This window comes from Erpetoichthys calabaricus, chromosome 13 (genome assembly GCF_900747795.2).
Source record: "Erpetoichthys calabaricus chromosome 13, fErpCal1.3, whole genome shotgun sequence".
NCBI classification, from domain to species: domain Eukaryota; kingdom Metazoa; phylum Chordata; class Cladistia; order Polypteriformes; family Polypteridae; genus Erpetoichthys; species Erpetoichthys calabaricus.
Window position 1 is genome coordinate 49,421,150 of NC_041406.2, and position 22,979 is coordinate 49,444,128.

The window sequence follows — 22,979 nt, forward strand, 5'->3', positions numbered from 1 at the left end:
ATAGCAAAGGGGGATTGTTAGACCATAAAAATATAAGTGGTGTTAACTGGAGGTCATTGCCTGGTGGAGGAAGCTGACAAACACATGAATTCCCTGTCGTTTTTCAGTAATCTTCTTATGTGATTTCCTTAGCTTAGTCCCCTAGACATGTGAATAATCACAAACCTGTTATTAGATACAATTCTTTTGATATAAAGCATTATCTTTTGCAATTCATGTAAAACTCTAATATAGAGTTATGTACTAGGCGGGTAATGTTGCATTCTAGAACACTGGAGTTTTTAAGCTTTCATTTAATTTTTCACCGTGTACTTAGTTTGTACCTTTTAATTTCTGTTTTAAAAAGCCATTTTAGTTTATTCTTCTGCTTTCGAACATATTGGTAAGCAAGGTCGGTTGCTAGTACCTACCATTTACAGTTCAGGGAGTGCAGTTACAATTTGTCATCCTCTACACAGATTACTGGTTACTAAAGGAACTGTATAAATCACAACAATGCAGTCAACATTCCAAAAAGTGAATCTGACAGCAAGCTAGTTAATTCCTTTATAGAACATTAGTCACTTGTGTGAATTATTGGATTGTGTAATAGGGAGCTGCAATCATCAAGGAAAGGGCATTAGAAATACCAGGCTCTTAGCAAAACCTTCAAGTCTAAACTGTACTAAGTACAAATTTGTTCTTTTCACTCATTGAGCACATAACTGTCTCAGTGCTACTTGGGCAGAATGTAAGAGTACGTATGTGCCACTTGGAAATCTTTTTAATGTTTTAACAAAAGCTGGAATTCTCATAGATACAAAAATTGTAGTTTTCTTCAGTACTTCCAAAAGGCACTCATTAATAGTCATATATCACTTGGTACAAGTAAAGTGATTTTAAAGTAGCAGAACTGACCATTTTCATTACTGGTAAGAAGGAAATCAAGAGCGGAAGGGGTGATAGAGCTGGGGACATGGTTCTGGAAAGACACTGAGTAACTACTTGGCCTTGCTTGTAGATGACTGTGTATTCCCATAAGTGGCCCAGTTCTCAAAGAAAAGCCGATGTAGCTTTTAATTTATAACTACATACTGTGAGATACTTAAATTATCAAGGGTTATTATTTCCATATCCCTTTGCCTGCTTGCTTTCAGCATATGAACCTTGCACTTTGTATAAAAGGTACATCCTCAAGCATTAAACCTGCCAGGAGAACAGAACAAAACGGCAAAAGAGTTAAGCAGATGTACATTAACACATGAATGTATCTGGAAATGAATAATCTGTCTCTACCCTTCCGGGAGTATGCAATGCCAAAAACTGATCTCTTTGCTGCTCAAGAGGATGCTATAATGGCATTTTGTTCTCATTGTGAGTATCAGATATGCACACAAACACACTGTGAATACATTAAGAATACAGTGGTTTATGAAACTTGGATGTGCTGAATTGCAACATCTGCCATTACACTGGACAGTTTTGCATGTTGAAAGGACATTGGTAATGGCGATAAAACCAGTAAGCTCTCATCTAAAAGGCTGAGTAATATATAATTTTAGGACAAATGTTCCCTGATAAGATGACCAGTATTATCTGAGCCATTTAAAATGTATCCCAAGCCACATTAACACATTGTCATTTTTATTGAGTTTTTAAACAATACAACAATACTTTGCATTATTCATAAATTACCATGCTTATGTTTTCCCATTTTTCTAATTCTTAATTGTCTCTCTCTTTTATTCACAAATAAATCAACATGGAAAAGATTTTGGTAAAAATCTGAAGACATATTGAAAGCCCTGGAACAATACTACTTTGTTAAGGAAGCATTAGTTAAGAGTATAGGAGATATGTCAGTTCTGAATGGAACAAGTTTCCCAAAGGTTGGATGAACCAACGGAAACCATACCATACCAATCTCAAATCTGTTTAATCGAATTAGCATTGAAAAATACTTCTCTGATTTGTATGTTGGTCAAAAAAAGGGCATTGGTCTTTTACATTGTGCCCAAATTAATAAAACTGCAAGTTGGACTGAGTCTAAACAAATCAGCTTACTTTTTTGCTCGTTAATCTAGTAGTGTATTAGATAGATAGATAGATAGATAGATAGATAGATAGATAGATAGATAGATAGATAGATAGATAGATAGATAGATAGATAGATAGATAGATAGATAGATAGATACTTTATTAATCCCAAGGGGAAATTCGCATACTCCAGCAGCAGCATACTAATAAAGAAAATATTAAATTAAAGAGTGATAACAATGCAGGTATACAGACAGACAATAACTTTGAATAATGTTAACATTTACCCCCCCGGGTGGTATTGAAGAGTCGCATAGTGTGGGGTAGGAACGATCTCCTCAGTCTGTCGGTGGAGCAGGACAGTGACAGCAGTCTGTCGCTGAAGCTGCTCCTCTGTCTGGAGATGACACTGTTTAGTGGATGCAGTGGATTCTCCATGATTGACAGGAGCCTGCTCAGCACCCGTTGCTCTGCCACAGATGTCCAACTGTCCAGCTGCATGCCTACAATACAGCCTGCCTTCCTCACCAGTTTGTCCTGGCATGAGGCGTCCCTCTTCTTTATGCTGCCTCCCCAGTACACAACCGTCTGATAGAACATCTGTAGCATCTTATTGCAGATGTTGAAGGATGCCAGCCTTCTAAGGAATATATCAGTGTATATCCATGTGTAAGGAATGTATTAATAATATGCAGTATTATGTCTCTAAGCTTCAACATAATAGTGATAACTTAAGAGTTATTTGTATTTATTTATTGTTTTAAATAATATAAATATACCCAATAGCTTGTGTGGATGTACAGAATACATATATACATGTGGATACATGTGTGTGTGTGTGTGTGTGTGTGTATATAACATATAGAGTACATTACATCCTGTAATTATATAATATATAGTATACAAATATGCATGCCAGTGCTGTAACAATGCAGAAGTCTTGAAATACAAATCATATATTGCATCTGGACATATGACACAGTATGTTTTTGGTAAGCCATTGCCCATCATGTTGTAACGGACTATGATGTAGTTGATCTGGCTTGGATATGATCTTTTACTCATTTTTACCGTCTTTGCTAACTACTATACCCTGTAGTTTGCTAAAAAAATGATGCTTCTTTTAGTTGGATTAAATTGTTACCGCACCACAATTTGTGTGCAAAAGGAATTGTCATGAGGACACATGGAGCTGCTGCTTCCGGAATCTGATGCAGAGGTTCCTAAGCTTTTTTCATTTGTGACCCGATTTTGAAATCTAAGCTTTTTTGCTACCCCATCTGTTTCAAACATTGACATTCACTTCCTATTCAATACATTGTTTATTTTTTTTTCTATTTTTAAATATTTTCTCACAACTTCATTAGCATATCATATGACACCACTTGGAGTCACCTCCAAGGTTGGGAAACACTGATCTAATGTCTTGGGTTCAAATCTGGTGTCTACTTGTGGTCTCTGTTGAGGTTACATGATTTCCCATTGTCACTGTGGGGGTTTTATTCCAATTTTCCTCCTAAATATGGGAAGGTTAGGTTGACTGTCAATCTTAAAATCACTTTGTGTGTGTTTGAGTGTGGGTATGTGTACGTATGGATTACCTTGTGCCTGATATTTCCAGGATAGATGTTTGAGCCTGAATTGGGTTAAGAGAGTTTCAGAATATGATATGAGTTGATATTAATAATCTTGATAAAGAGCATAGGAAAAAAAATCCAAACAGGATGTGAGATGAATACAACTTGGAATAATGTAGCAGTTTTCTCCCTAATGCTTTATTAATCCCTGATAAAGTTTTTTTGAATTTTCGTGTGTCTGTTTATCTTTAATTGGGTCTGTAATAATCTTATTACACACTGCTGGTTAAAGTTTTTTTTGTTTTTTTTTTCCAACCGGATTCACAGTCAGTGATAATAACTGATAATAATTGATCTCATTCAGATCTGCATTCAGAACAGCACAGCAGTAAGATTTTTGCATTTATAATACATTTAAAAGTATTTATTTTAGCTATATAGTAGCTTTAAATGCTTAATTCTCTTTTGGTGTTGCCCTATTATTTTTGCTCTTTTTCTGTGTAGTTTGCTCCCTTCATTGTGTTCTAATGATGGCAATTAAAACAAGCAGAGCAGACAACCAGGCAAACAACACTGAATGATGAAAGGCTGCAACTTCAGTGTCAGAGACACTCATTAGTAAATAATGGATTAAATAATTAGAACACTTGGAAAAACAGACTAAAAATGAAAATATTGTTAAGAAATAAATAAGATTTACATTGCATTCTATTATTGCATTTCCAGACTTCATTGTAGAAAGAAGAATCAGTATTTAACAAGATGCAGGACTTTTTTTAGAATGAAAGAGTAAAAGATAGTATGGCTTTTAAGAAATACAATTAGGTATGACTATATCAGAGCATATTTGGTTTACTTAGCATTGTTTTTGAAATAAACCATATTAAATGCCTATAATTTGACATGTAAATTTATTTGAAGAAATAACCTAAAAACTTTTCCTACAATTATCTATAGTTAACTTAACATTTTCCGTACATTTGGACAATGGATTGAAAAAAATTCTCCTTAACTATTTTTAAACTAGAAAAACAACTTCAAAAATAGGAATGAAACGATTCAGTAACATCTAATTAAAAAAAATTCTATTCAATTCCCAAAGCAAATAAAAGGTTCTTGCAATATTTAAGGCAACTGCTAACCTAATCATAGACTCTTTTTTTCTTTTGTCTAATTGTTTGAAATAAACTTCACAATTGGATTGTTTATTCTGTTTTAGGAAACTTTGCCGAGTTCTAACACCCTTGTTCAATTTTCTTATTTTATTCTTTAACAAACAATTCTTTCCCTGTTATATTTTTGTTACAGTGGGTGAAAGGAAGTATGCATGGACCACAAAATATTCTGTACTCTACATTGATAACCCGGTATGTAATTTTAAACTCTTGTAAATTCTGTAAGAAAGTATATATTTAAGCTTTTGAGGTTGTATGATATTTGAACCTACCGAATGACCCTTTACTTAGCAAAACCTGTGCTTATTGTATACTATTTGCTTTATAAATGTAGCTACACATATTATTTCTAAGAAATCATTTGTTGAATTAATGCTTCTACTGTTTGAGTACAGTTGTGAGCAAAATTCATGATATGGTCAAAATTTAAACTAAATTTTAAATTCTGCCCAGGCAATACCAGCAAAAAATTCTCGGATTTTTTACTAAGTAGCCATTTACTGTTAGGTTTATGTTTTATTAAAGGTGAAGTACCTTTTGAAGAAACAGGGCGACAAGTTGGTACTACTGAAGTTTATTTCATTGACAGCATCTTTTAGAAAGTGAAATATTCCAGTTCAAATTAGTAGTAAAAGTAGTTAGTAAGGTTGAGGTATGTCATTAAAATATAATGCTGCATCTACAATCAATGCAAGACACAAAATGTAATTCAGTCAGTACGATAAGAATACTGAAGTTTAGTCAATTTACTTTAGTGAGACTGACAGCTAAACCTATGATCAAAAATGCCATAAAGTTATAGTTTAAGAGTATTTGCTATCACAGGCCGCGTTTGAACTTACCTTGCACTTCAAGCATTGCAATGATCCAGACCACTTATTATTATTTCTTAAAATTTACATAGCTTGTCAGGATTATTTAGTTATTTATTTTCTGCTCATTTGGGGGGCAATGTATCAGGACATCAGCTGTTTAAAGAACAAAACTGAAGATGATATTACCATAGTTGACTTGACTATGGCTTGGATATTACTAAAGTGGTCCATACTGAGTGTGCATCATTTGAAATAGAATTTTTCAAGTTTACCTTCCAGGTTATGTAGGAACAGAGCACCTGTCTCCTGATATTGTTTTAATTCACAGGTAATTATTGTAAACAAACTTATGTGTATATACCTGTATAACTTGTGCTATGATGCTGTCTGAAATTCTCTAATTACTAAACTTTATTTATCCTCTGTTGTTCTAATGTATTGGACTCAAAAGTGTATTGAAATTAATTTTATTCATGACTGAAGTAAAGTAATTTACATTTGTGTTAGCTAACAGTATGTTAAAGTATTCCATATTCTCTGAGATACATAAAAGCCATTTTTATAACTTTCCAGGATGTAGCTTTTGACATGTTGGAACTTTAATTCTTGATTGGCTATAGTTTTCTTCCCAAAGTACTATTGAAGTTTTGGCCAAGGTACAAAATTAGTTTTAATTCTGGTAAATATTATAGGTTCTACGTGGGTCAGCTGGTCAGCATTACTCTTTCACAACACCAAGTCAACTGAACTTTATGGTACCATATAGGGAAATTCATTTGGCTTATGAATCAACAATAAGACATAGGGGTTAAATATAAAATGAAAAGGAAAGAGAAAATAACAGTATAAAGAATCACATATACCTGAGCACCAACATGCATCCATATATTAAACATAAATACATACATATGCAAATACAAATACTAAAAATCTTTACGTCTAAGTACACAGAGGCGCTTATGAATCTGCCATGTCAATGATGAACGTGTATTCCAGTTACCTGTTCTCATTAAAATTGCCTTATTGCTAAGGGTTCAAATGGTCACTTGTATCTGGAAGTTTTTATTCAACATTGTAAAGATCTGTTTAATGCCAGAGAGCTAAGATTAAACTTGCAATATAGTGGTTGTGTGGGATCGTAAAGAATTTTGGTGGAGCTTTTTAAGAACCAGGTCCTCATATAGATGTTGCACTGATTTTTGTTCCACCCCAATGATCATACTTGCTGCCTTAATTATGTCCTGGAGTTTGACTTTGTCTTGGGCTTGCATGTTGTCAAAGATGCAGACTAAGCATAAAGAAAATGCTCTGCAGAACAGATAAGCAAAACATATGGAGAATGTGGTAGTTCCAAAAGCTGTTCTAAAGCTGTTCCAATTAACACAAGAAAAGCAGCATTTTCTGGAATTTGTTAAACATTTTTCAGAAATATGGATTTAAATCCTGACTGCCCTGTGTGGAAATTGAACATTTTACCCATTCTCTGTATATGCCTATTTTTCCATCATCACAAAAACATAAATATTGGGTTGACCTACAACTCTAAATTGGCCCTGAATGAGTGAATCTGGATACCTGTGTGCTCTATGATGGACAAGTGTCTCATCCTGGGTTGGAATCATAAACACTTACATACAACGTACATTCCTGAATGCTTGTTGAATATACACTTCTCAGGCCTCATCTGCATATGCACTGTAAGCATAAGATATTTGTATGTATAAAATTGCATCTAGGTGGCACAGTGGTGTAATGGTAGTGCTGCTGCCTCGCAGTAAGGAGACTGGGGTTCATGCCTAAGATTCTCACTGCATAAAGTTTGCATGTTCTCACCGTGTGAGTGTCCTCTGGGTACTCCAATTTTCCTCCCACTATCCAAAGATATGCAGCTTAAGTAAACTGGCAACACTACATTGGCCCTAGTGTGTGTGTGAGTATGTATGTATATATATATATATATATATATATATATATATATATATATATATATATACTAGCAAAATACCCGCGCTTCGCAGCGGAGAAGTAGTGTGTTAAAGAGGTTATGAAAAAAAAAGGAAACATTTTAAAAATAACGTAACATGATTGTCAATGTAATTGTGTTGTCATTGTTATGAGTGTTGCTGTCTTTTATATATATAATATACAAACACACACACATATCTACATATACACATATCTACATATATATATACATATACACATCCACATATATATACATATATATATATATATATATATATATATATATACATATCAACATATATATATATATATATATATATATACATATATATATATATATATATACACACACACACACAGACACATATATATACATATTTACATATCTACATATATACACATCTACATATATATACACATATATATACATATCTACATATATACACATCTACATATATATACACATATATATACATATCTACATATATATATATATATATATATATATATATATATATATATATATATATATATATATATATATCTAGACATACATACATAGATAGATTGACACATATATATACATATCTACATATATATATATATGTAATTGTGTTATTGTTATGAGTGTTGCTGTCATATATATATATATATATATATATAGCAAAATACCCGCGCTTCGCAGAGGACAAGTAGTGTTTTAAAGAGGTTATGTAAACATATATATATATATATATATATATATACATATACATATATATACATATCTACATATACAGATATCTACATATAGCAAAATACCCGCGTTTCGCAGCGGAGAAGTAGTGTGTTAAAGAGGTTATGTAACTATATATATACATAAACATATATACATATATATACATATCTACATATACACATATCTACATATACATATATATACTGTCACGCTTGGGTTACAAGATTGCACAGAAGACCAGTGGAAGTTGAAGAAACTCGAATTTTTATTCAAACACTGCAAACAAACATTTATCTTTTAAAACTGTTTCAAACATGCTCCTTGAAAGAGTTTACACCTCCGCTTGTCATTTAAAAGCAACCAAGGATTTCTTCTTCGGAGGAGGAATACATGCCAGGAGCACCAGAAGTCAGAGAGAGAGAAAGAAGCAGAAAATCAATTTATAACCACAGAGAGAAGTCGGCACAGGCTTTTTGACAAGGCGGAGTAGCGAGTGGGAGGCAGATTACGCGACAGAGCCGGCCAGAAGGAAAAGGAGAAATGTGAAGGTAGTCTGTTTAAGTTTCCTAGGGGTTTCCTAGGGCTTTTTCCAGGGGCGTCTGTATCTTTTTGGGGGTAGGATTAGCTTCGCAGCTCACACCCTCTCCCTCAGCTTTATTCACGTTTCCGTGAATCAAGCGATTCTCCAGACCCGGTTCAAAGAGACGGGACAGCACGTCAGCATTTATGTGTTCAGACCCAGGTCGGTGTCTGACTTCAAAACTGTAAGGTTGTAATCCTAAAAACCATCTCATAAGACGTGAGTTTGTATCTTTTTGACGGTATAACCATTGAAGTGGAGCATGATCAGTTACTAAAGTGAACTTCCGTCCCCATAAGTAATAGCGTAGTGCTTCTATAGCCCATTTAATTGCTAAACATTCTTTCTCAATAGTTGAATAATTGCGTTCTCTTGGGAGTAATTTCCTACTCAAGTACGTGATAGGGTGTTCTTCACCCTCAAATACCTGGGAAAGGACCGCTCCTACTCCGAATGCACTAGCGTCTGTTTGTAGAATAAAATCTTTAGAGAAATCAGGATTTCGTAGCACTGGATAAGATGACAAGGCTTTTTTTAAATCTGAAAAGGAACGTTCGCAAAGTTCTGTCCATATAATAGGTCGGTTTTTTCTTCCTTTAGTAAGCTCTGAAAGAGGAGCAGCTCTATTTGCAAAGTCAGGGATGAATCTTCTGTAGTAACCAGCTAGTCCCAGGAAAGCGCGCACCTGTTTTTGCGTTTTAGGATGTGGGTAAGCAAGCACCTCCTCTATTTTCCTTAGTTGTGGACGAAGTAAACCCCTGCCCATCGAGTAACCTAGATAATGAGTCTCAGACATACCTAGTTTACATTTCTTAGGGTTAGCAGTTAATCCAGCTTGTTTCAGGCTATCAAGTACAGCTTGTAGGCGTTGTAAATGTGAATGCCAATCATTGCTGAAAATAACCACATCATCAAGATACGCCCCAGAATATTCAGAATGTGGGCGTAGTATTTGATCCATCATTCGCTGAAAAGTTAAAGGGGCTCCATGAAGACCAAACGGGAGTCTTGTAAATTCATAAAGTCCATCAGGAGTCGTAAATGCTGTTTTCTCACAACTATTAGCCTCAAGAGGAACCTGCCAATAACCTTTTGTGAGGTCTAGTGTGGAAATATAGGTCGCCTGACCCAGTTTATCCAAGAGCTCGTCCACCCGGGGCATTGGGTAAACATCGAATTTAGACACCTTATTCAAGCGCCTAAAATCAATACAAAAACGAACCGAACCATCCGGCTTGGGGACTAACACGACTGGAGAGCACCAGTCACTTTTGCTTTCACGAATCACACCTAGTTCCAGCATCTTCTTGACTTCTTCGCGCACAATATTCCTTCGTGCTTCTGGAATTCGAAATGGACGCATCTGCACCCGAACACCGGCTTCAGTTGTGATTTTATGTTCTGCTAAATTAGTGATGCCTGGTAAGTCCGAAAAAACATCAGTGTTCTGTTCAATTAAGTTTAATAATTCTGTCTTTTGTGGGTCAGTCAAATCGTTGCCAATGACAACATCAGTCTGAGAAACAGCAGTCAAGGTATTGTGAACCTGTTGTCTGTCGTGCCATTTCTTTAAGAGATTAATGTGCAAAATTTGAAATGGTTTTCGTCGACCAGGAATTCTAACCTTGTAATTTACTGGTCCCATACCCTCTTCGATAACTGCTGGGCCTTGCCATTTAGCTAGGAATTTATGTGGGTCTGACGGTATTAATACTAAAACACGATCGCCTGGTTTGAATTCACGAAGCTGACTGCGTCTATCATATAGACGTTTTTGTGTTTCCTGTTCTCGTTGTTGATGCTCTACAGCAATAGAAGAAAGTCTGGAAATTCTTTCTTGTAAGGAAACTATTCGCTCTGCAAAACCCTCCCCAAGAGAGGTTGTTTCATGACCTATCCATTCCTCTCGAACAACATCTAGGATGCCTCTTGGGCGCCTGCCAAACAACAGCTCGAAAGGACTCAAACCAGTGGATGCCTGCGGCGATCATCGAACAGCGAACAAAACAAAAGGCAGGACAGTGTCCCAAGTTGTGGGATCATTATGAGCAACTCTTCTGATTATCTGTTTTAAGGTTTTGTTAAACCGTTCAGTCAAGCCATTAATTTGTGGATGGTAAACGGTGGTGCACAATTTCTTAATAGCGAACCATTTACATAATTGTTTCATCACACGAGAAGTGAAAGGTGTGCCTTGATCAGTTAAAATTTCCTTAGGAATGCCAATACGGGTAAACATCACAGAGAGAGCCTTGGCTACAGACGATGAGTTTGCCTTTTTTCAAAGCAGTTACTTCTGGATATCGCGTTGCATAATCAACTAACACCAGCAAATACTGGAAACCATTTTTAGTTTTCGGCAAAGGTCCTACAATATCTAAACCCACCCTCTGAAAGGGGACATCCAAAATAGGCATAGGGCAAAGGGGAGCCCTAGGAGGCTTATGAGCAGAGACGATTTGGCAGTCAGGGCATGAAGTGCAGAACCGTTCAACATCTTTTCCCATATTTAGCCAATAAAATCGTTTCGATAATCGCTCTCTTGTTTTATCAGACCCCAGGTGTCCTCCCAAGATATGAGAGTGAGCCAGCTGTAAAACAATTTCCCTATGTGCTTCAGGTACTACTAATTGCTCAATAAAGTCTTCCAATAGATGGTCCGAAAATACAACCATCTTTCACCAGAAAGTGTGGTGTTTTTAGGCTCCCGTTATATCGGTCTTGGTAATAGGAATCACTGGCAGTGTAAGCCTGATTAAATGCATACTCCAACGAGCTATCAGCACGTTGCAAGCTCACAAAATCCTGCTGCTCGCTAGAACTCGGTTTGGGTTCTGAGACATTTATAATTTGAGAGGACATGCAAGGGTCTTGGTCTTGACAATTTGAGAAATTCTCCAGGGAGTTTTCCTCCGACTCACTAGAGAGATCTGGTTCAATATCTAAATTGGGACCTAAATTGTTCCCTACTGCCACCAGTTTCCCGTCTCCCTCCCCCCGAATGGGTTTAACAGGTGAGTCGATTAGTGACTGTCGTTCAGCCATCAATATAGGAAAAAGAGCATTCCTTCTGCCTATCAGCAAAGGCCAAGGGCATGAATCAGAAATAGCAGACCACACTTTAAAGTGACGACTCTTATAAGTTACAGGAAGAAATAATGTCTCATAGTTCTTAACATCTCCATGTACACAGCGTATGTTAACAGTCTCGGTATTACTATGGTAACTGTCGTCAAGACAGTCGCGTCTGACAACACAAAGGTCACTGCCTGAGTCCAAAAACGCCGTCACCTGTCGGCCCCCGAACTTTATAGTGAAAAATAAGCCATCTTTGTTTTTCGACGGATCCGGGATATTCGAGCAACAAACCTCTGCCACGCCAATTTCCATTGAACGGGCTGGAGACAGACGACAATCTCTCACTAAATGACCAGGCTGGTCACACCGGAAACATCTGTTGAGGCGGAACATACTGTTGAGGGATTGGAGAGGCTCCTCGAGGCTGAATATATTGTTGGGTGTCTCTTCGTCTGACAGACGGAGGCCGGAGACTAGACGTAGGACGTTCGGAATGCAAATCATCTTCTGAATCATATGGGATAGGAACATTCTGGGCGATTTGGAAAAGGTATTCGGCTTCCGCTTGTGCTAAAGCATCCATCAGTGCAACCACTCCTGGTACCACTTGTCACGCTTGGGTTACAAGATTGCACAGAAGACCAGTGGAAGTTGAAGAAACTCGAATTTTTATTCAAACACTGCAAACAAACATTTATCTTTTAAAACTGTTTCAAACATGCTCCTTGAAAAAGTTTACACCTCCGCTTGTCATTTAAAAGCAACCAAGGATTTCTTCTTCTTCGGAGGAATACATGCCAGGAGCACCAGAAGTCAGAGAGAGAGAAAGAAGCAGAAAATCAATTTATAACCACAGAGAGAAGTCGGCACAGGCTTTTTGACAAGGCGGAGTAGCGCGCGGGAGGCAGATTACGCGACAGAGCCGGCCAGAAGGAAAAGGAGAAATGTGAAGGTAGTCTGTTTAAGTTTCCTAGGGGTTTCCTAGGGCTTTTTCCAGGGGCGTCTGTATCTTTTTGGGGGTAGGATTAGCTTCGCAGCTCACAATACATATACACATCCACATATACATATATATATATATATATATATATATACAAATTTACATATCTACATATATATATATATATATATATATATATATATAATATATATATATATATAGATATAAATATAGACATACATATATACATACATACATTCACATATATATATATATATATATATATATATATATATATATATATATATATATATATTATATTCACGGCATTCGAAGTCTGTGTCACAATCTGATTGTATGGGTGGTTACCTACCAGGTAACGCTTGTGGTTGGCCAGCAATCTGCTAACATCCGCCACGGTGCCCTCAGTTTGTGAGGAGCAGATCATAGAATGGTTGAAATAGTTTACTGTCAAATAAATGCAAAGAGTACGCGACACGTGTTTCGCCCTCATTCTGGGCTCATCAGGCGTACAAACTCCACTTGCACTCCCTCTCGGGAATCGAACCTCGGACGTCAGGAGTGCAGTGGAGTTTGTACGCCTGATGAGCCCAGAATGAGGGCGAAACACGTGTTGCGTAGTCTTTGCATTTATTTGACAGTAAACTATTTCAACCATATATATATATATATATATATATATATATATATATATATATATATATATATATATATATATATATATCTACTTATTGGCTCCTGTATTTAGGATATAGCGGGTTGGGATAATGGATGGATGGGACATCTGTATGCATAGCCCTATTTGCTCGTTTTCATTGTTTTTTCTTTCTTCAGTATATTTCAGTAAACCCGGAGCTTGTCAGTTCAAATCCTGGTACTGACACCACTGTGTGACCCTGAGGAAGTCACTTCACCTGCCTGTGCTGCCAAAAAACAAAAGTAATGTAACAAATTGTACCTCAGATGTTGCAAGTTGCTGGAATAAAGGCATAATAAAATAGATAAATATGTATTATACACATAGGAACTATTCATTTATTTTCAGTTAAGTCATCTGCAGCAAACTTTTATAAATGAGGGTTTCTCATTTTTAGATAGTGCAAACTGTTTCTTCTTCATTGACGTTTTCTCTTGGAGAGCTTTTTTCATTTCATTGAAAATTAAAGCAGCAGCTGCCAAAATATGTAGCTTTCTTATTAATTTTTCAACATTGTGTAAAAAAAAGTTATAAAGTAACATAACAGGTTTAAATACTGGTTATCCTTTTACACTAAAATATTACTAAAGAGATACAAAAAAAGTAAAATGGATATGTTCTTTTTTCTTTAAGGAGATTAAATATTACTGAAGAAAGAAAAAAAAAATTAAACAGCCAAATGGGGCCATGCATACGAACTTAAAAGGTTTAAATAAAACAGAAATATATATTTTATTTTTACTTGCTTAACTTGTGGAGGGTGTATCCTGTAGCAAAGCCCTAACTTTTTTTCGTGAAAGCCCGTTTCAGTCAATAAGTCTTAAAAAAAGGTGTAAAAGATATTGACAATAAGCTACGCAAACCCACCAAGACATGGAATCGTTTAAATCAAGTATCATTACATCTTCCTTTCTTAAAGAGAAGTAAGGCAGTACTTATAAGCTTACATATTTATATATAGACATACATTCATATATATATATATATATATATATATCTATATCCGAAGCCGTGCAAGCACACTCTTGAGAATGCAACGTATAGTTGTACAGAAGAAAAGCAATCTTGCCTCAAATGAATGGCAACCTTTTGTAGGTCTATGAACTTAATTTAAACTTTAGGTTTACACGGTGCTTTCTTCCGAAGTACCTGCACTCATGAATATGTCTGTATGTGTCAGTCGGGTCAAATCCACGCGCTTCGCACTGGCGAAGTACCGCTTTTAAATTTTTATTAAGAAAAAAACAAAACCTTTTTAAATTGAGGGAAAATATACTAATAACAGTTTGTTAAGGATCTGTTTTTTTTGTGAAGCTGCCTTCACTCGAGTGATCACTTCGACCTGACTTGGTGGCCAACTATAAGCGTTACCTGGTAGGTAACCACCCATATAATCAGATTGTGAATCAGACTACGAATGCCGTGAATGTAAGTACCCCGATCTACATGTTGTCAAATAAACGAACCACATGCCGTGGCGCGGAATGTAATAACCCCGATCTACATGTTGTCAAATAAACGAACCACACGCCATGGCGCAATTTTAGGGGCTTTGCCTGTAGCTCTGACGTCCGAGGTTCGATTCCCTTAAGGGAGTGAAGTGAGTGGCTGGTTACCTACCAGGTAACGCTTATTGTTGGCCAGCAAGTGAGGTAACATCAGCCACGGTGCCTTCAGTTGTGAGAAGCAGATCATAGAATGGTTGAAAATAGTTTACTGTCAAATAATGCAAAGAGTATGCGACACGTCTTTCCCCCTTATTCTTGGCTCATCAGGCGTACACACTCACTGCACTCGCTTACGGTAATCGAACCTCGGACGTCAGCGCTAGAGGGGCTTTGCAGCGGTGAAGTATTGCTTTTAAATTTTAATTAAGAACAAAAGAAAACCTCAGAGGTTCGATTCCCGTAAGGGAGTGAAGTGAGTGGCTGGTTACCTACCAGGTAACGCTTATGGTTGGCCATCAAGTGACGTAACATCAACCACGGTGCCTTCAGTTGTGAGAAGCAGATCATAGAATGATTGAAAATAGTTTTGCATTTACCTTTTTAGTAAAAGGCGAGCTTTTAAGCCTGAGAAATCACCCCGTAAATGCACACGTTTAATTGCACATGTGTTAATATGTATGCTTACACAGTATTAAAAGACAGTGAACAACGTCATTTACCTTTGTTCCCGCGTTTGATAAAAGGCGAGCTTTTAAGCCTGAGAAATCACCCCGTAAATGCACACGTTTAATTGCACATGTGTTAATATGTATGCTTAAACAGTATTAAAAGACACTCAAAAATTAACGTCATTTACCTTCGTTCCCGCGTTTGACTCATGCTGTAAATCTCTTCCTTGTTTTTAGTTCACGTGATTACGTAGGAGGCGTGATGATGCGATACGTGACTCTGCCTCCTCCATTAGAGTATATGGACAAAAAACATGTTCCAGTTATGACCATTACGTGTAGAATTTCGAAATGAAACCTGCCTAACTTTTGTAAGTAAGCTGTAAGGAATGAGCCTGCCAAATTTCAGCCTTCCACCTACACGGGAAGTTCGAGAATTAGTGATGAGTCAGTCAGTCAGTCAGTCAGTGAGTCAGTGAGGGCTTTGCCTTTTATTAATATGTATAATATATATTATATATATATATATATATATATATATATATATATATATATATATATATTATATACATACAGTAATCCCTCCTCCATCGCGGGGGTTGCATTCCAGACCTCCCCGCGAAAGGTGAAAATCCGCGAAGTAGAAACCATATGTTTATATGGTTATTTTTATATTGTCATGCTTGGGTCACAGATTTGCACAGAAACACAGGAGGTTGTAGAGAGACAGGAACGTTATTCAAACACTGCAAACAAACATTTGTCTCTTTTTCAAAAGTTTAAACTGTGCTCCATGACAAGACAGAGATGACAGTTCCGTCTCACAATTAAAAGAACGCAAACATATCTTCCTCTTCAAAGGAGTGCGCGTCAGAGAGAGAGAGAGAGAGAGAGAGAGAGAAAAGCAAACAGTCAAAAATCAATAGGGCTGTTTGGCTTGTAAGAATGTGAAGCACCGCCGGATAAAGTAGCTGCAAGGAAGGGAGCAAGCATTTTTCAGCATTTTTTAGAGGAGCGTCCGTATCCTGTAGGCCAGTGTGCGAACAGCCCCTCTGCTCACACCCCCTCCCGTCAGGAGCAGAGAATGTCAGAGCGAGCAAGCGAGAGAGAGAGAGAGAGAGAGAGAGAGAGAGAGAGAGAGAGAGGAAAGCAAACAATCAAAAATCAGTACATGCTGTTGATCTTTTAAGTATGCGAAGCACCATGCGGGTAGCATATCGCTTGCAAAGCAGCCACATGTAAGCCCAGCAAAGAAGGGAGCAGTGTGAAGGTAATCTTTCAGCGTTTTTTGAGGAGCGGCCGTGTCCTCTAGGGGTGCGAACATCCCCCGTGCTCACAATATATTTGAGGAGTTTTATTTAATACATAATACGCGCTGTGATTGAGTAGCTTCTCAGCCATCTGCCAATAGCGTCCCTTGTATGAAATCAACTGGGCAAACCAACTGAGGAAGCATGTACCAGAAATTAAAAGACCCATTGTCCGCAGAAATCCGCGAACCAGCAAAAATTCCGCGATATATATTTAAATATCCTTACATATAAAATCCGCGATGGAGTGAAGCCACGAAAGTCGAAGCGCGATATAGCGAGGGATTACTGTATATATATATATATATATCCATCCATCCATTTTCCAACCCGCTGAATCCGAACACAGGGTCACGGGGGTCTGCTGGAGCCAATCCCAGCCAACACAGGGCAGAAGGCAGGAACCAATCCACCGCAGGACATATAATATATATGTCCACTCTGTTATGGATGGGGACACTGTCCAGCTATTAATTAAATAGCACATGACACAAATAATAATTCCAACTGGACTGAACAGTAATTCTACAGAATTTATTTTTAAAAAGAGAGAGGCAAGAGTTTTTTAAACTGTAATATGGACACCTAAAAGAGCCATTCCACAATGACTATGAATCTGTGTAATAATTAAAAATAGGAAAAAGTCACAGTTGTATTATTCATTTTGAATGGGATTAGTTTGTATTTTCAAAATACATAGATGAAACATTAATTCACATTTATTAATAGGGTTGTGGGTGATATGGTGGCAAAGTGACTATTGCTTGACAAATCCATGTACTAGGGTTTTTCCTTCTTGTCTGGTCACTGCCTGGGTTTGTGTGGGTTTTCTGATGCCCTCGAATATCCAAGCAATAGAAATTAGTCTTACGTAGTTTACTTGGTTCTGGACTGAAGGATATTGACTGATTTTCCCGTATGGTTGAAATAGATTTTTTTGCTTTAGTTGGAGTTAACCCAAAGTTATGTGACTATGGGCTTTAAATATTATTTTGTTAACTTAATTTGCTTAGGATGTCAAAGTTCATTCATTTCTGGTAAATTACAACCACAATGAAGGTGAAGTTTTGTGTGAAATAGATGCCCTGTCCACTGCACTTTGTGTTATTTCTGTTGGAAGTACTTTTGAAAGTTTAGGCCTGAGTTTTATTTTGTGTATAACTATGTCAAATTTCACAACCACACATTGTGTCTGTCTTGATAAGCTGGGATAGTAAGGAACATCTTGTGTGGTTCAGTTTCCATCTGTGATTAACATACTCTGAGGTGTGCCATGAAAACCCTGAATGCCATCTTGAGTTGCCAGGATTCAAAATTCTTTACTTTGATAGCTAGTGTTCAGCTTGTTCAGTTTCTTGAAAATGTTAGCTAAATAATATATTGTCAACAGCCTGTCTGTCATGAAATAGGTCTGCAAAATCAATTCTGTTTCTTTGCAAAACAGCATTAACAACTAGCTAAGTTCACAAAGACTTTCTAAGATGGTGCATCAAGGAAGTCATGTCACCTCTGTGTGAAACCGTGATTGCTCCAGTTTTGTTTCCATCTCTTTGCAAAGCTCTTGAGATATAGCTAGCACAATCTATTTTTTAAACACGTTGGTGATTTTCACATCGGGGGGGGTGTGTGTGTGTGTGTGCTCTCTGACAGACTGGTTCTCACCTTGTGCCTAATGCTGCCCTGATGGGCATGGATTCCCACTAGCCCAGAACTCAATGGACAGACTTAATTTTACATACTGTTTTGAGTAGTAGTACAGTACAATCAAAATAGCATAGATTATTTATTTATTTAGCAAACAGTTGTTTGCCACAGTGTCACTGCACAGATTTTCCACTGTCCTATCTAGAACAACTCTATGGCAACAAAAACAAAAAAACAAAATTTTACCACATTACATTCAGAGCTCAATTAGTGACAATCTATATATATATATAATTCACTAACCCGCCAGCGAGCAAGACACCCTGGAGCACGCAGGACGGAGCCACGCCCACCATCTCTAAGACCATTGGATATGACGACAACTCGTAGAGCCACGCCCACCAACTCGGACGCAGCAACTCACAAAACACAGCGTCATTCGCATTTGTCTCTGCTACAGTCCACATGCACCTCTGAGCCACATTGACTTTTCCTTATTCTTTTCGGTTATGACGCACGACTGCGTCCACCATCGCAAACTGTTTTACACGCCATGGTCTTAGAGTTGGTGGGCGGGTCTCTGTGAGTTGCTCTTGCGAGCGGGCACATGACCAGGCAGTGTGTATGCTTCGAGAACGAGGGTGGATGCGGCAGGCCCATCTAAGAAGATGCATGTTTGTCGCGGATGTGAATCGTTGTATGCAGCGTGTAAAACAGTTTGTTTGTCGTGGATAATTTGCCTTTTACTTTTACACGAAGACAATTTCCTGTTAGATTGGCCTTTGCGATGACAATTAATAAGGCACAGGGCCAAACTTTCAAAAAGATATTCATGTATCTGCCCTAACCAGTTTTCAGTCACGGACAATTGTATGTTGCTCTCTCCAGAGTTCCATCTTTTCATTCACTTACTGTTGTATCCTCAAACCCACCCCTTTAAGACAACTGTGTCTTTCCGGAAGTGTTCAGCCATCAATAAATAATTAGGCGGCATATGCCTGCAGGAACACGTGCAGAGAGAGAGAGAGAGAGAGAGCGCGACACACAGAGGCGCGCGAGAGAGACACACACACACACACATGAGAGAGAGACACACATACACACACACACACACACACACACACACACACAGGCGTGCAAGAGGGAGAGGGCTGGATGCATAAGAATAATAATAATAATACTTCATTACATTGATATAGCGGTGTTCTCAGTATTCAAAGCGCTATCCACACAGGGAGGAACTGGGAAGCGAACCCACAATCTTCCACAGTCTCCTTACTGCAAAGCAGCAGCACTACCACTGTGCCTCAAGGCAGAGAAGGCAGTTAAAGAATGCACCGGGCTCAATTTTGTTTTCACTTCTGTTTACAGCGATCAGGTCGTAGCGTGCATCGTTGCAATGTTACTTTTCTTGGTGGCTTATTACATTACAGATGTTTCACATGTTCATTTTTTTCCCTGTGCTTAAAAGACATTAAAAAAGTGTTTCTCAACTGTGACTCCGGAACAACTCAGTACGCAAGCTATATTAAGCGTCAACAATGAAGACTCGCTACACCTTAATGAACAAGTACTGACACTTATCCCTATCGACGAAGTAACTTTCACCAGCGTGGCCTCCATCGTCACAGACGATCCCACTTTCAGTCACGGACATTTGTATGTTGCTCTCTCCAGAGGTCCATCTTTTCATTCACTCACAGTCGTATCCTCAAAGCCACACTATTTGGACAACTGTGTCGTTCAGGAAGTGTTCACCCATCAATACATAATTATGCAGCGTATGCTATGCCGCGGGTTGGCTAGTAACTACCTAATTTGCTTAATGTAGCTGAAAAAAACCTTTAAATAGAAGTCCATTGTTTTGAAGAAATATTTTCATTACATGGTTGTCTGTAAGTAACCAGAAAACATTTCATCCTTTGGTAACTTAGGATACACCAACAACTGAGAGAAGCCTTCTCTGATGATGTACTTATCCAATGGGAGAACAAATTACTTGTAATGGTGTACTTTATCCTTCGGCATATTCATAAAGTATTTTAAAAAAATTATTTTACTTAAAAGTTTTTTTGCATATATGCTGTTTCAATTCGACAACAAAAATAGAAATCCCATTCAGTGGCTTTTTATAAAAGCATTTCCATTACTGAAATGAACATTATTGTGCAATTTTCTGTAATGCAGAATAAAATTTATAAATACGGTAACAGCAGCTTTATATCCATTAAGTAGTAACTCAGCTATCATTTAAATAAACTAGTATTGGCATTCATAAATCTCAAAATACAATGTAAGCTTTGAATTTTAATGTGTAGCGGGGGGGTAGGGGGCAGGGATCCTGTGACAAAATAATTTTGCTATGCTTTCCAAATTAAAACAGTACATCTATCTTAGAAGTATAAGAGGGTTAATAAAAGTCAAAAACCTGTTCAGGCATATCGGGAAACCAGATAACGGTCAAGTGAACAAAAAGACAAGGATTACCAGGCTGCGGTGGGTTGGCACCCTGCCCGGGATTGGCTCCTGCCTTGTGCCCTGTGTTGGCTGGGATTGGCTCCAGCAGACCCCCATAACCCTGTGTTTGGATTCAGTGGGTTGGAAAATGGATGGATGGATGGAAGGATTACCAGGAGAAGGTTGATGTCATACACAAAATGTACAAGAAGATAATTAAAAGATCAGAAGATGTCCTGTAAACAATAAGACTGGATAGTTGTCACATAATCGGAAATTTCAAGGATAATAGCTAAACCTAAAAGATATTAGAAGAACAAGAGCATAATAAAACAATCTTTTACTTACTAAGTTATTTGGGTATGTAAGCCAACGAACCATTCAGAGTAAATGTCAGGTAATGTGTATGCATAAATCAGCAGTGTTATGTAAATTCAATTGTATATAAAATGGACCTCTGCCCTTATTATTTTGACTATTCTGATCATTCTGTAACAGATTGCTGTGATGAATGCTTCCTCCTCTGCTGAGGAGTGAATAAAGGAAGCAATGAACAGACTTCCTCCTACCTGGTTCCTGACTAAAAGAGGTTTTATCAAACTTGTCCTAGCAGAGGATAAGATTCTTTCTATAATTAATATGTTGATTAATACCAAATCCCCATGGTGTAACAACAAATGGGGAATTTAAAATCTTGGGATAATTTCAGCATTGGGTTTATAGAATGGTATCATTATAAACTGCTAAACTTGTAACATGTTTTTAAAGTCTTGTTTGTCAATGAACCAACAGCCAACAATAGACTGATGGACATCTGTACATGTGCTCATTTCAATTAGGCAATGAATGCAAAGCTTCCATTCATTTATCATGGCTGTTTAGAACACTATTTCAAAGTGATTCATCTTATCGTTTCATTATCTCTAACAGATGTGTGGGCAAACATTTTAAACAATTATACCTCATTTGACTGGTGATGTTATTTCACTCTAAAAGTACACACGAATCTGTTTCTGAATTAATTCTCTAATGCAGGGGTCCCCAACTCCGGTCCTGGAGGGCTCCAGTGGCTTCAGGTTTTCATTCTAACCCTTAATTAGTGCACTGTTTTTGCTGCTAATTAATTTCTTTTGAATTAATTTTAATTACCTTGTTTTTTAAGGTTTGTTCCACTGAATTTCTTCATCATTCCTCTGAATTGCTTCATTTGTTTCCTTAAATGGCACCCAAACAGAAATGAAGTGTGAAATGAGTGAGCCAACAGAAGACCATCTAAGTCATGGGTGTATTTTTCGTACGTGGATTACTCGTTTAGCCGGATGTAATTGTTGACGATTTGGCATGATCCTGGATCTGTCGGTTTTTCAAAACTCTTGCTGGAAGTGTTGTCATAGCAACACATCCTAATCCTCAAACCTGCTCGGAGCAGGTTTGTTCGATGTAAACCAGGATTAGCTCACACACTTAATCTGTGTCCGTGCAAGGAATTCATTTAGTCATGACTTCGCTGTACATGAATGAGCGACCAATTGATATCGGTGCGCAAATTATAAGAAGAGAATTTCATATAGAGAGGCGTTTGCGCGATCGGCAAGATTCTTTATTGCTCCCGGAGGAAATTCTTTTTGAAAGATACCGCTTTAGCTGAGGGGGAATATTGTACCTCAAAAATTTATTAGGACCTTATATTCGAAGTCAAACTCAGCGAAGCCGGGCTCTCACAACCACACAGACAGTATGCTTTGCTTTGAAGTTTTTTACAAGCGGCACTTTTTTTATATACTGTAGGCGATGCGGAAAATCTATCTAAAAGTGCAGTTTGCCAGGCAATTCATAAAGTCTGTTTGTCTCTGAAAGATTTCCTTTGGGT

At 37.5% G+C, this 22,979-nt stretch overlaps 1 protein-coding gene across 1 annotated transcript in view; it reads left to right on the forward strand.

The window, feature by feature from the left end:
• Window positions 1–22,979, forward strand: part of cpvl (carboxypeptidase vitellogenic like) — a 141,185-nt gene that overhangs the window by 40,894 nt on the left and 77,312 nt on the right. Inside the window, exon 6 of the mRNA XM_051935769.1 lies at window positions 4,902–4,960. Within this exon, the coding sequence (XP_051791729.1) occupies window positions 4,902–4,960 (59 nt within the window). The remainder of the gene's footprint in view (window positions 1–4,901; window positions 4,961–22,979) is intronic.